The 14,590-nt window shown below is 39.5% G+C and overlaps 2 protein-coding genes across 2 annotated transcripts; both read left to right on the top strand.

Moving 5' to 3' along the window:
- The first annotated feature begins 98 nt into the window (after positions 1-98).
- On the top strand, positions 99-9,461 carry btr02 (bloodthirsty-related gene family, member 2). The gene is made up of 7 exons (XM_036567447.1): positions 99-183; positions 3,617-3,913; positions 4,635-4,724; positions 4,828-5,055; positions 6,035-6,176; positions 6,305-6,331; positions 8,610-9,461. The coding sequence occupies exons 2-7, from the start codon at positions 3,620-3,622 to the stop codon at positions 9,152-9,154; spliced, it is 1,326 nt and encodes a 441-aa protein (XP_036423340.1). The 5' UTR covers positions 99-183; positions 3,617-3,619; the 3' UTR covers positions 9,155-9,461.
- Positions 9,462-10,791: 1,330 nt separating this feature from the next.
- On the top strand, positions 10,792-13,115 carry cldnk (claudin k). The gene is made up of 2 exons (XM_036567441.1): positions 10,792-11,093; positions 12,028-13,115. The coding sequence occupies exon 2, from the start codon at positions 12,235-12,237 to the stop codon at positions 12,883-12,885; it is 651 nt and encodes a 216-aa protein (XP_036423334.1). The 5' UTR covers positions 10,792-11,093; positions 12,028-12,234; the 3' UTR covers positions 12,886-13,115.
- The last annotated feature ends 1,475 nt before the right edge of the window (positions 13,116-14,590 follow it).

Here is a 14,590-nt window from a genome sequence, read left to right as displayed (position 1 = left end):
TGGAGTTGTCTATTCATGGTACTTGTTATGACGTTTTCACCCACATGGTTTGTCAGACCGTGTCTGGCCCCTCCTGTCTCTCAGAACACACCTGTTCATTTGATGGTTTAGCTCATTGTCAAGGGAATTGTCTTAAGAGAACCAGAGTAGGATACGTTATCTATCACATGCCCAAATACCCAGGTAAGACTGAACCAGGACACCATTTCTCTAAAAATAAGACTACTGTATTACTTTTAATATATTAATGTAAAACACAACCAATACCACTTACAGTAATCTGCATTAAAATATGAATCATTATTGAACATCCACAGTTTGTATGACAAATAATATGATGTTAATCTAAAATGTTGTTATATTCTTTTGTTTCATTTTGTAATGAGTGAGGATTATTTAACTAAAACCTAAATGAACAACGTACAAAGTCTTTGTGCTCTTGGAATTCAAGAAATTTCATGCTTGGTAGTTAGAGGGTGAACTGTTTTTCCCACAACGTCAGTCTGATGGAGTTTCAGGTAAAACCTGTTCTTTTGCATGCCACCAGTTTATGATTACACTGAAGGATCTTTTTGTAACCTTTCGTTCAGTTTAGTAAAACTGATAGGATTAAAAAAATATATTTATTTTTATAAAGAATCCACCTTGTACATATGTAAATGTACGCTCAGTTGGACAGAACAGTCAGAGCATTTATGCATATTTGGCCTACTGCCAACGGACGATTGGTGTAATCTGGTGATATAATAATTATATTGTCAAGCAATGCTTATAGTTGCTACATATGTAAAGGAATTGATTTCATAGTTATCCTGTTTTGTAATAGGGCCATTAGGTTTCACAATAAGTTGAGGAACTGTCAGAATGGACACTGAAATCTTCTTCTCAATAGAAAAGGCAGTGTGGATAAACATTACCACACACCCAGTTGTAGCTTTTGTCTGTATTGATGTCATGATCAGAGGTGGGTAGAGTAGACTAAACACAGAAATAAAAGTATTGTTTAAGTATGATGTAGTCACTCAAGTAGAAAGTAAAGTAGCTTACACTTTTAGTAATAAAGGTTCTGTGCAGGTACATTTTTCATTCATCAAGGTACAAACAATGTAAATGTACCTTCAAACGTACAACAATGGTTTTAAGGTCCAATTGTGAACCTTAAATAGGTTTTTCCAGGTGAAAAGTACATATTTTTACCTTTTTTTATAACCTAATGTTTTAAAACAGAACAATAAAATAAACAGCTTGGAGGTGAGACGGGGTGTGTGGAGTCAGTACAATTTAGAAAATATAATTTCAGTGGATTATGGTACAGTTATGTTCCCTGACTAAAGGTACTGAGATGTACCGTTGAGGGTACCACCCCAGTGACAAGAGGGGAACTGCCCCAGTGACAGTTTCATACCTCCAAAACTAACAAAGAACAATTTTTTAACAACAAAAGATATTTTTTATATTTTTTTTGAAAGAAAACTTTATTAGTTTTAGCTTTACAGGGACAATTTCTGCGATATGAGAGTTTTGACAATTTGGCTAAATTAAAAAAAAAAACAAAACCTGAAACCTGCAACAGGTTTGGGACAGGAACAATTTAAGACTAGGAACATTGTGAAATCTGTAAAAAACATCTTAAAATGTTTAAGAACAGTGTTCTGCAACGAGCGATTACAATGATTTTATGTATTTCCCTCTCTATGGTGCACAACATTATCAGGGCATCTGGAGAAATCTCAGATGGCACTGCATTAAAAACCGACATGCTTCTGTGATTGACATCACCACATGGCCTGGGGTCTTGTCAAAAAACGCCATTCATTGCTGCTTTCAAAAATGCAAGTTAAGCCACATATCAACAACACCCAGAAAGGCTCATCTGAAATGGACTGATGCACAGTGGAAACCTGTACTGTTGTCTGATGAGTCAACTTTTCAGGAAATAATGGATGTTGTGTTCTGTAGGCCAAAGAAGAAACAAAAAATGGTAAAGTTCAAAAGCCAGGGTCTGTCATGGCATGGGGCATATAAGTGCACATGGCATAGGTAACATCTGTGAAGGCACCATTAGCACTGAAAGATACATACACATTGTGGAGCAGCATATGTTGCCTTTTAGATTACGTCTTTTTCAGGAACGTCTATGCTTATTTCAAAATGACAATAGCATGCCCTGTTCTGCATCACAGAATACCCCAGCATGGCTGCGTAATCAGAGTGTGCAGGTGCTAGAGTGGCCTGTCTGCAGTCCAGACCTGTCCCCCACTGAAAACTTGAAGTGCAAAATATGACAACAAAGGCCCTGTATGCCTGTGCAGCTGAAGACTTGTGTAACAAAAGAATGGCAAAAAAATCTGCTTTCAAAACTTTTTGCTAGTTTGTGTCTTTGGTCTCCAAACAATTATCAAGTGCTGTTAAAAGCAAAGGTGATGAATGCAGAGGTAAACACGCTCCTGTTTTTTTTGTTTTTTGGAACATATTGCAGGCATCAATTTTAGAATGAGCATGCATTTACAAAAAACAATGAAACTAATAATTCATTCAAAATATCAAATATTTTATTGCAAGTCAAAACAGAATTTATTAATCATTGCTTGTTTTATTTTTTTATTGTTTTATTAGTATTTCACATACTGTCCCAACTTTGTTTAGAAGGTTTGTAGTTTCTTTTCCTTACAAATGTACACTATGGATCAAAAGTTTGGGAACACTATTTTTTAATAAAAATGAATCCAATTTTGTTGGAGATGCATGTATATAATAATTCCAAAATGATTAAAATATTTCATATATTTCACACTATTTGTAGAAGGCTGTAAAAATGTTGAAATTTTCAAAGATGAATGGAGCCGTGGATGATTCCATAATAACTGAGAAAGCTGTAAAGCACCAAGACTGAATGTCCAGAATGTCTCATATCGGAAAAGCAGTAACCAAATCTCACTGATCAAATACTCATATTAATTTTATGTCAAGAAAATACTATATATACACAATTACTGTTTATTATTTAATAACATAAAAAAAATTTTTCCATGTCATAATTTATTGTTGTTCCCAAAACATTTTAAATTGCATATAAACCATTGGTTTATGTTATAGTGTTTAAACGTGATTCCATACTTTTGAACAGCAGTATATAAGTACAAGTATTACCATTTCAACATTACTTTGTTACTTTACCATGGTAAAAAAAGAAATCCCTCAAAATGTAGTGATTTTTGCCTCTAAAATGAGTTTTGCTTACATCACTGTGCACCATAATCATATTAACAAATAATAACATGTTCATCACCTCCCTGTCCCACTAATGCCACCATTCGCCAAGAGAAAATGCTCTGCCCCATTACATTGTTTCACTCGGAGATGTCATGGTACAGAAGAAAAATGGGCTATGATTTGTGATTCATGTTGACTTCAAGTACATGGAACTGAGTAAATAGAACTAGTTTCTACCTTCCTCTGCTTCTGATAGCATCAGCTTTCTGTTTACCTGAAACTCTGCTTGATGATCATGTTAAGAGTCTGTTAGGGCCTTTCAACAGGCAAACAAAGCTAATAAAGCTAACTTAAGTTGAGGAAAATAGACAGTGTATACATTTAACTGTACATTTTGTTCCAGGGAATGGATTCTACCTTCGGCCTCCTGTCTGAGAAGCACTTCCTCTGCTCCCTCTGTGAGGACATCTTCAGCAGGCCGGTCACCACGCCTTGTGGCCACAGCTTCTGCAAGGTGTGTCTGCGCAAGTACTGGAGCCGCACTGGCCTAGACAAGTGTCCTCTCTGCGGGAAGTCCTTCGTCTCCAAGCCTCACCTCAGTGTGAACCGCATACTGGCAGATGTCACTGAGCAGTACAGGAAGTCACGTTCAGGCGCCAAAGCCAAGGCTCACAGTTTGGATGGATTGCTAAATGAACCTGTAAGTAGCTCTTTAGTGAAGGCTGTCTAAAGTCACTGGAGAACAGAGCTGAAGACACAGTGTGTTATAGCCTGGCCAGTGGTTTAGTTTTCTTTGTAGTGAAAAATCCCCAAATGTAGCTGATCAGCCAAGACATTTTTATCATTTTTTGGCTTCTATTGTTTTGCATTGGAGCTACAAGGCTAATGTAGATTTGCAAAACCTGCAAGAAGCGTCCCGCAGCCATATTGTTGTCATTTCATCAACAATGATGCAGAACAATTACACACATCCTCAAACTGGCAAGGTGTTCATAGTTCAGACAGAATAAAATGTTTGATGATGTTTGTGGTCTGTTTATTAGTTTGTCCATGCAGCCTTGGTTAGGGAACCAGCCTTGTGACTGGAAAGTCACCGTTTCGATCCCCTGAGCTGACAAGACATGACTGATGTGCCCTCGAGCAAGGCACCTAACCTCCCAGCTGCTCCCCGGGCGCTGTGGATAGGGCTGTCCACTGTGCTCACTACCCCAAAGATGGGTTAAATGTGGAGGTGAATTTCCCTGTTGTAGGATTACTTTATAAATTATTAAATTAGAATTTATTAGAATAAATAATCAAAAAATAAGAAGAAAAATAGGGAATACAAGACGACCAAAACATGGTCAATTTTAACCAGTTTAATGACATAAAAACTCTACATTTTACCCTGCATTAGTTTTTACATTTATTTTTTTCTGCAGGTGCAGAAGACTGACGTTGATAAAGAACACATGATTGAGCAGAGAATTCAGAAGGTGGAGAAACTCAAGCAGTCCCTGAAGCTCCTAAAGGTGAGTCTTCCATCTTTCTGAGCAATCCATGTTCTTGACTTATTACCACTCAGATAAATCTAAAAAGCTAGTAAAAATGAACGGATGGTGCTTCCTGTATCAGAGCTCGTGTCTAAGGGAGGTTCAGGAGAGTCGGAGGGTTTTCTCTGCCCTCCTGAACTCTGTAGAGTCAGCCCATAAGGCAGTGGTGGCAGCAGTGGAGGAGAAACAGAAAGAGGCAGAGAAACGAGTGGACAGATTGGTGAGGGAGCTGGAGAAGGAGATCCTCGAGCTGAAAGGTGGGCAGACCAAACCAGACCTTCTGCGAGATGACAAGACTCAACTTACAAAGGTGAGCTCTGCACTCTTTAGCACTTAAACGTTTTATTTACTTATCAATCTAAAGATTAATAACACTGATGTTATTATTTATAAGCTATAAGCTTCCATTGTGTGTTAACTCCTCATAACATTAATGCAAAACTGAAAAAGCAGACTTTGGGCACCAGGCATGTCTTGACGACTACATTTTTGCATTTTTTTTTATTTGTGGTTTTCCTTTGAGGAATTTAATTTTTGGCTGGACCATCATTTTAGGGTGGAATTCCACCGTTCAAAATTTTTGCCTTATTCAATTGTTGGGGTGTGAACAAAGTCATTCAGAGTAGTTTGATGTGAAATGATTCATTGTAGAGAAATTTACCAGTTCAGTTTGGTATACAGTGGTGGTGATAGGAATCAGTGGCCACAATGTATACAGTATTAATTTTTACTGTCTTAAATGACCAGTGAACCTACACATGTCTTCTAAATTCTTAAATATGATGTTGATGAAGGCAAAAAAGAGATAATTGTAAGACAAAGGCATCAGGCAACATATTGCTAACCACTTCATGTAAAAACTTTCTGTAAAGTAGCTTTTAAAGGCATTAAACTCTCCAGACATCTGGTTCCTATCATCACCACTGTGAACAATTCTGACTCAGTAAGTTTCTCTAGAATGGAGCATTTCACATCAAACCACTCAGAATTACTTTGTTTACATGTTAATGATGCACTTATGCAGATATTTTGGAAAATCAGTTGAACTCCCCTTTCAGTGGCCAGGTAATGTTACCCCTTACAGTTCATTGTGTAGTCCATTTGACAGGAGATGGCGCCATAGATCTGGTCCAGTAACCCCAACAGCAACGCAAAGCCACTTTTTGTCTAATGAATATATATCTGTATTTGACCCAAACACTCTGTTTCAGGGACCTCATCTTGTTTTCCTCAATGCCACCCAAGTCTCCCACTTTTAATTGTTAAATAATCTTGTTCCTTATTTGCAGAGTTTTAGTCATTTGCCCACAGAGATGAGGGATTGGTCAAAGGTCAGCCTAGAGACAGACCCTTGCTTGGGCTACACCAGGAAAGCTGTGATGGACCTCTTTAATGCTGTCATGGCGGAGGCTAACAAGCTCTCTAAAGCAGGTCTGTATGTGCACTATAAGTAGATTTTATCTGCCGTTCAGGTGGCATACTTTGCCTTTTTCCTGTCTTCTGACACATCCATTCGGTATCAGAAAAATGATCTGAATGTACTTCATGTCATTTTACAGAGCTGAAGATGTTGCAGAAGTATTCAGGTAGGTTATGTGTCACTTAGACACCTAGAATTATAGTGCATTTTTACATATTACATTGGCAGTTAAAAAGAATTGCTCAATTTTTTGATCAGTCATACACAACAACAATGGAATGCAATCATAGGAAATAGACAGTGTTAATGAGTATTTTGTAGAGTGTCCTCTGGCCTCATACTGTTTTCTTTTTATTTTTTTGGAATAAGTTAAAGTAACTGCCTCTCGCACAATCTTCACTGCTGTCCACACCCTATCCATACTTCCTTACAAAGGCAAAGAGTAGTGAAACAGCAGGAACGGGAATGGAAAAGGGAACTTTCAGGGTCAGAGAAAGCCTATTGATTTCTAGAAACAATTTTTAGTTCATTTTTATTGATTAAAATCATCATGCTGCATTATGTAAGATATTTCATTAAATTTGAAAGAAGTCACTTCACTAAAACATGGCTGCTGTAAATCACCCTGTAAAGCCTAATATTGTAATTTAAAAGGTGGTGTTAGGCCGGGAGTTTTTTTCAGACCACGTCATATGTCTTTATGTATTAACATCAAAAGCATACTGATGAAGACACAATGACAATCATGGATAATTTACTTATATCCTCGAAATAGATCACCAAGTCTTTCAACTTGCTCATAATCATCAGATTCATCCTCTAGGGGAAGGGGTCCAAAGCACATATTACAAAATTTTCTTCAGCATTTTGCTTGCAATTACACATTTCCACCAGAGAGGTCTCCAAATCCCCAGAACCTACATAGTGTAGCTTTAATCTCTGCAAATACTGCAGCAATACAATTTTTACATTGTAAAGTTTTGGTTAGAAACAAAAGAGTTAACATATTGAACAAAATGGAAAATTGTCCAACCAGAGCAAGCTCTCCCATTGGTTTGGACTTCAGGAGCTGAACTAAAGGCCTAATATGTTAGATTAACTGATAACATAATTAGGAACTGACAGGGGAATCACTCAATCACATTTATTGGTAAGACCAATTTCAAGAGGAAAAACATAACTCTGGTGCTCTGGAATTCTACATATGTCGCTGACTGTAAATATGAGCTCTAGTCGAACCGTCCTTAGGAATGGACAGTTGTTAGAAACTCTCTATTCCAGGGCTGTAAAAACGTCATTGTAAAACTGGTACACAGATGGTAAAATATTACCAGTTCACAAGCTTCGAATTAAATGATGGAATGTCTTTTAGAAGCTTGAAATGTCCATGGGCAAAAATCTTAACATGCACTAGTACTTAACACTAATGATAGAAATCCCATAGGGGTGCTAGAAGAAATTAGCATAATAGTAGATATTGTTTTTTTGTGTTTTTCAAACTTGTTTAGACATTTATGGCCCAAACTGAAAGCCTAGTTCTAAAAGTCATGGTGCTCCTTTAGTCTTTACCTTTTCCTCAAACCTCTCCCCCACTCGGGCCACAATGGAAAAATGTAACTATGTAACAATCTTTTTCAACATGCCTACTTGCCTCTTGCAGTGGTCTATAGAGCAGGGGTGTCCAATCATATCCACAAAGTGCCAGTGTGGCTGCAGGTTTTTACTCAAAGCAAGCCGGAGCACACCTGATTCCATTTGTTTAATCAGTTGGTTTCAGGCTTCAAATTGCTGATCAGGTGATCTACTTTGTTGGAATGAAAACCTGCAACCACACCGGCCCTTTGTGGATTGAGATTGAAGATTGGACACCCCTGCCATAGAGCAATATTCCCAGAGTAAAGACTATGATGATGTATCACGAAGGTAGAAGGTAGAAGTGCTTTGTGGTTGGTACATGAAGTTGGCCTGTTTTTTTACACATTAGCTTGCCCAAAAGGAAACTAATATCACTGCTATGTGGCCGTTATATCATGTCTGTGTGCCTTAGCCTCTACATGGGTAGCTATGCCATCAGTCAGTATGGGGGGGATTCTCAATGTTTGTATGGCATATTTGTGAAAGGGTTGCTGGGTATTGTAGTGAGAGAACATTGATGTATGAAAAAAGGGATGCAAAATCATAAATTCTGTCAAACCGATGAGGCAAACTGATGCAATGCAGCGCTATGGGATATTACATAACATGACACATGACATATTAAATGCTAGGTTCATACCTGAATACCACTTTAAGTGAACAGCAGTAGATTCCTTCAGACAGATCAAAGATAGTTGCTGAACGCCAGTGTAAGACATGCATCTGAGCAATTCTTTTTCACTGCCAGTGTAATGCATTTGACCATTGTGTTCTGTGGCCGGATTGGTTGATCTTTCCCTTTGTTGCAGCGGAGGTCACACTGAATCCCCGCACCGCTCATGCCCACCTAGCCATCTCTGATGACAGGAAGGATGTCCGGCACACCAACAAGCAGCAGGAGGTCCCAGAGAACCCTAAGAGATTTGACCGTGTCACCAACGTCCTGGCCAAGGAAGCCTTCAGCTGTGGCAGGCAGTACTGGGAGGTGGAAGTGGGAGACAAGACGGACTGGGACTTGGGCGTGGCCAAGCAGTCCGTCAACAGGAAGGGGAAGTTCACGGTCAGTCCGGCCAATGGTTTCTGGATACTCAGTCTGAGGAACGGAAATCAATATACTGCCAACACGTCACCGCCCACCTGCCTGGCCCTCACATTCAAGCCCAGAAAGGTGGGTGTTTACCTGGACTACGAGGAGGGTCGTGTGTCCTTCTTCTGTTTGGACTCCGGGGCTCACATCCACACTTTCACAGATACATTCACTGAGAAGCTCCATCCAATATTCAGCCCCGGCCGACCGCACGGAGCCAAGAACAGTGCCCCACTTATTATCACCACCAGCTGCTGCAGCATCTAAACCAATATGGCACTTTTAAATGCCTGATTATATGTCCTCATAGAATGACACTTGAAACTGTAAAGCCCTGTCACACAGAGAACCGTTTATCTGAACCAAACTTGGCTGAAATGTTAAAATTGAGAATTCAATATTTGGTTAAATACAGTTTTATTATGTTTGCTATAAAATTTTTGTTTGCAGATTGTTGGAATTCTTTTCTACTACATGTTGAATAAGATTAATCATTCTAAGGTTTATTATTGTGTTATACAATACTGTTCAAAGTTCAGAGAGTACTCTTCATTTATTTAATTTCCAATTGAAATTACCATGAAGTACAAGTTTTTTATTTTTCAGTGTAAGGAAAAAGGCAGAAAATATAAATTTAACAATAAAATTACACAGAAGCCTTGACAACCTGTAATATCCCATTTTCAGCATTTAGTTTGTCCACCTTTGCCTTTATTACAGCTTTCATTCTTTTCAGGAGGCTTGCTTTCAATTTTTTTCAGTTTTTTTTTAAAGAAATCTGCAAGCATACATTTCCACACCTCCAAAGTTCAGTCTTTTAAGTTGGTTGTTTTTTTTTAGCTATTTATTTGATGGGGATGGCTTTGGTGGTCTACCACATCTGGCATAGTTGTTAGGAGCCTCATTTTCTTTATTCATTTAAACATTTTTTGAACTTCAGCTTTGTAAAATCCATTTTTTCCTTTGAATTTCTCTTTCTAATGCAAGTGGATATCTTGTAATCTCTTTAAAAGAAATATCTCCTGAAAAATGGATAACTTGTACTTAATGGCTATTTGAACTGGAATGAATAAAGGATAGACTTTCTATATAGTACTCTACACTCTCAGAAATAACGGTATGAAATTGTCACTGGGGCAGTACCCTTCTTGTCACTGGGGTGGTACCCTCAAGGGTGCTTCTCAGTACCTTTAGTCAGGGAACATAACTACCATAATCTGTTGAAATAACATTTTCTAAGTTGTATTGACTCCACACACCCCGTCTCGTCTCCCGGCCTTTTATTTTATTGTTCTGTTTTAAAACATTTGGTAATGAAAAGGTACAAATATGTACTTTTCACCTGGAAAACTTATTTAAGGTTCATAATCAGACCTTAAAACCACTGATGTACCTTTGAGGGAACATTTACATTGTTTGTATCTTAATGAACGAAAAATGTACCTGCACAGAACCTTTGTTTGTAACAGTGTATGTAGATATATTTTATGTGTTATATGTTATATTATTTGTACATGCAAATGCAATTGTTATAAATAGCTAAATAAACAGATATTAAGTCATAATAGAGCTATGCTAATCTTGTTTTTTCAGTATGCTAATGCATTGGCTAATTTTATGGTAATTCATGGTAATTGTTAATGGTCAACAAGCACAAGTTGGAGTTTGTTTGAGTTGAAGCATTCACAGAACATTGAATCTCTTCACTGATTCTTACCGAAAGTGTAAACAAAGTGGAGAAAAAGGGGGAGATGAAATGAAAGAGTTTATGTCGAGAAGTAAGAAGGCGAGAGATGAAAAAGAGGACAGAGGAGATTGATGGGTGGGGGGGGGGTCGAGTCCAGGAGCGTGAGGGCGACGAAACAGCGGGTCATTGTGCTGGTCCACCAGGCACTGGGAGACACACACTCGGACACATTAATGCATTCACACAGCACCGTGAAACGCGCACACACAAGCGCGTGCTTCTGCCCACTGCCATACAGACCAGTGCTGACATCGTAGCGCTGGCAGCCCCTCTCTCCGCTCTTCTGCTTAACTGTCCTTGGCCCAGTTGGTACTGTCATCCTGAGCTTCTCTGTGGATCACACTGAACCAGCACTACCACCAGCTTTAGAGCATCCTACACCAGTGCAGTGCCTTAACCTGCAGCGTTCAACCTGTAGAGAACTTGGAGAAGAACCTGACTTTCAGAACAATATTCCAGGTAACTTTTTGTTATTGAGTTAAGTTTTAAGAGTCAAATAATTAATCATTAGTAAGCAGTAAAAATGGTAAAAATAAGTATTGCCTCAGAAAACCTTAAAGAACCTTCCCGTTGTGTGGTTTCAATGAACTTTTTAAAGAATCTTCTATTCGAAAGGTTCTTTAGGAAACCAAAAGTGGTTCCTCCATAGCATCAACCCTTTTGGCACCTTTTTTTTACCATTACCTGTTTAATGTACCATTCTAAATTTACGTTTCTTTATTTAGCTGACTGTTTTATCCAAATTGAAGGTATAGTCAGTAAGTGTACTCCTTGGCAATTGAACCTATGACCTTATGGTTGGTAGCACATCTACCAGATGAGATAAAGTAAATGAATTAGAGTGGTCTCTTAATGTCCACATGTCCAGTTTTTCTACTGCTAATATCACCGTGCTATTACAATGTATTATGAGGTTTTGATGCACGTCAATTGCTTGAGGAATGGCTCTTGTGAAACATCAGGGGGCTCATTGCTGGACATAGAGAAAAGGAGCAAACAGACGCTAGTCTGCTTGGCCCACTCTGTGCAGCACCCATGAAAGCTCCTTGTGTTCACGGGCTCCTCATGTTTTTCTGAGATAATCCACTCTCCCTGCCAGGCGTAGCTCGACACCCACAACAGCGTGAAAAGGATTCATTCTCTTGCATGCCTACTGGAATCCAGCATTGCTCACTGCTCACACTAGAATAAATATTTATGATGGGTCAAATCATTTAAGTGTGCCAGATTAACTAGATTTAACCAGATTATTCATATTATTATTATTCATAGTATTCATATTAACGTTACCACAGTGTACTATGACTAGATTCACATAGATGGTTACATGGTCCTGAAAGTGATCTACATCATTGAAGCATGTTTGAACTTCATTTTTGATTTTCTTTCGCAGGTCCAGTTGAACCACGCTTCATCCTTTGGTGAGGACAAAGTGGAGAAAAGGCCTAAGGACTCCTGCTCATGTTGAAGGACTTGCTAACTTTGTCAGTTGTTGGTTCCTCTCCAAACAGTTTTTCGGACTTTGCGAAGCAGCCATTGCTTGACGAATAACAAATCAGCTAGCAAACAGCAGTGCAGGTGCCTAAGACAAAAAGTCCCCATGGCAACAACGGGTATGCAGCTCCTAGGCTTGGTCCTGTCCATCATCGGCTGGGTGGCCGGCTTCCTGGTGTGCGCCCTGCCCATGTGGCGCGTCACTGCCTTCATTGGCAACAACATTGTGACGGCGCAGATCACATGGGAGGGGCTGTGGATGAACTGCATTGTCCAGAGCACGGGAGAAATCCAGTGTAAAGTGTATGACAGCCTGCTGGCCTTGCCCAGTGATATGCAGGCTGCCCGAGGCCTCACCGTGCTCTCACTTCTCCTCTGCAGCCTAGCGCTCACCCTGGGGGTCCTGGGGGTCAAGTGCACTAAGTGCGTGGGTCACCAGAGCCCGAAGGCCCGGCTGGCACGTGTGTCTGGCATCATCTTTGCCGTCGCGGGCTTCCTCTACCTCATCCCCGTGTGCTGGACGGCCCACTCTATCATCAGGGATTTCTATGACCCCTATGTGGCTGCCCCACACAAGCGTGAGCTGGGCCCCGCTCTCTACCTGGGCTGGGGGGGCTCAGCCCTGCTGCTGATTGGTGGATCTCTGCTTTATGCCGGCTCAAGCCCCCCAGGGATCCCCTCTTCGCCCACCTTCAGCAGCGGAGAAAGCAGCCCCCGTAGGGCTGGAGGACCCACGCAAGTCAAAGGTTATGTTTAACAGCCCGTCAAGCCAACAGAAACCCCCTCTGCTAGTTTTCCCCATTGTTATAGATTGAAGTTAATTTTAACGGATTTTTTTTACTATACAGTGTTACTGCCTGATGGAAGAGAAATGTGAATTTACTTTGTTTTGCCTTCCTTTGCGTCCTCATGTAACCCTGTCTCTATATTCGTTGTTTATGTATTAAACAATAAAGATGTCACCTCTCCTATAAAGCCTGTCCTAAATGTTGTGTAAAAATTTTTGTTTTTTTTTCCATTTGAAAACACCAGCAACCCTTTATATTTGTGAACATTTTATGATGAATAGCCCAACAGACCCCTGAAGATTTTTGTATTGTAGAAACCCCAGATCTAAGCCATTTTTTTCTATGTGGGCCGTTTTTGACCCTGTGTTAAACTGAAATGTTCCAAACCCATTACACTTTGTCGTACATACATTTTTACTCCGAATCCTTGCTGGAAAACAGCTTAAACGAGCATAGCTGGTCACCAGCAGAACCAGCATATCATCGCTGTTGGAAAAAAAAATTGTATCTCCAAAATGTCAACAGGAGAAGGCAAGAGCTTTCTTAACTTTAAATGGAAGCTAATGGAAGAAAGATTTTAAAGATTTCAAAAGAGTTTTTGAGCACTGTCCATTCATCATAAAATCTTAACACAATGTAAAGACCAGTTGTTGTTGTTTTACAAATTATGTCAAATAAAAGAACAAGAAAAATGGTGATTCAAGGCTTTGTCCCAAAAGCAAAGGTGTATTGTGTTTTGGATACTGGTATGCTGGTCAACCAGCATGACCATGCTAGGTGACCAGCTAAACCAGCACCAGACCAGCACTAGACCAGCATAGACCAGCTCAGACCAGCATGGAATTTATACTGGTCTGTGCTGGTCTTTTCAGCAGAGATGTCACTGGATCTTTGATTTACAAGCTCACTAAGGAGTTGAAACTACAGGCTAAAAGTGCTAACGCTACTGAGCAGTGAACTCACACTATTGACTAGCAACCTCACCAAAATACCCAAAACAAACTAGCAAGCTTTGCCAAATGTACTAGTTAGGTTGCTTTGGCTACAGTCTGAGTAGCTGTTGGCATATAATAGTGTTGAGGTAGACTTACATTTATGTGACATCATTTCAGTGTGCAGGAGTGTTAGCTTGCAAGTAGCATGTATGCAGCATTATTTCATTTGGACTGCTAAACAACCTCATAATTCAGAGGATCCAGTGACGCTCAGGGTGAAAATTAACACAGGACACCCTTCACCCCCCGCAGTGTCACTAGTTTCTTTGAGTTACATATACAGTCAAAATATGAATAAAGCTGCATACAGGCTATAGAATGTCTTTCTTTACCTCAGAACAGGATGGCACCATTCATTTTTCCTCTAGAGAAAACTTAGAGTTCCTGGTACGGGCCTGACTACAGAGTAGCAGATGATTTCAGAGGTCTATATAAAGGGTACAAAATTACTTGGAAACAAGTCTTATTACAATAGTAAGCATTAAAAATGTTTTCTTCTCAAACACGCACTAAAAATATTCGACATATGTTACTTCATATGCACATGCATTTGACTACTGAGGCAAGAAATTTCATTGTCTTCACACCTTACATCTGTGACTGGCATCACAACAACAACAACAACCGCAATAACAACAAACTTGGTATGTTGTAAGGTGTTAAACCTTTCTAACCAAAT

This window comes from Colossoma macropomum, unplaced genomic scaffold, assembly GCF_904425465.1.
Source record: "Colossoma macropomum unplaced genomic scaffold, Colossoma_macropomum, whole genome shotgun sequence".
Lineage (NCBI taxonomy): Eukaryota > Metazoa > Chordata > Actinopteri > Characiformes > Serrasalmidae > Colossoma > Colossoma macropomum.
Note: the sequence above shows the minus strand (reverse complement) of the source record. Positions and strands in the feature narration are given on the sequence as shown.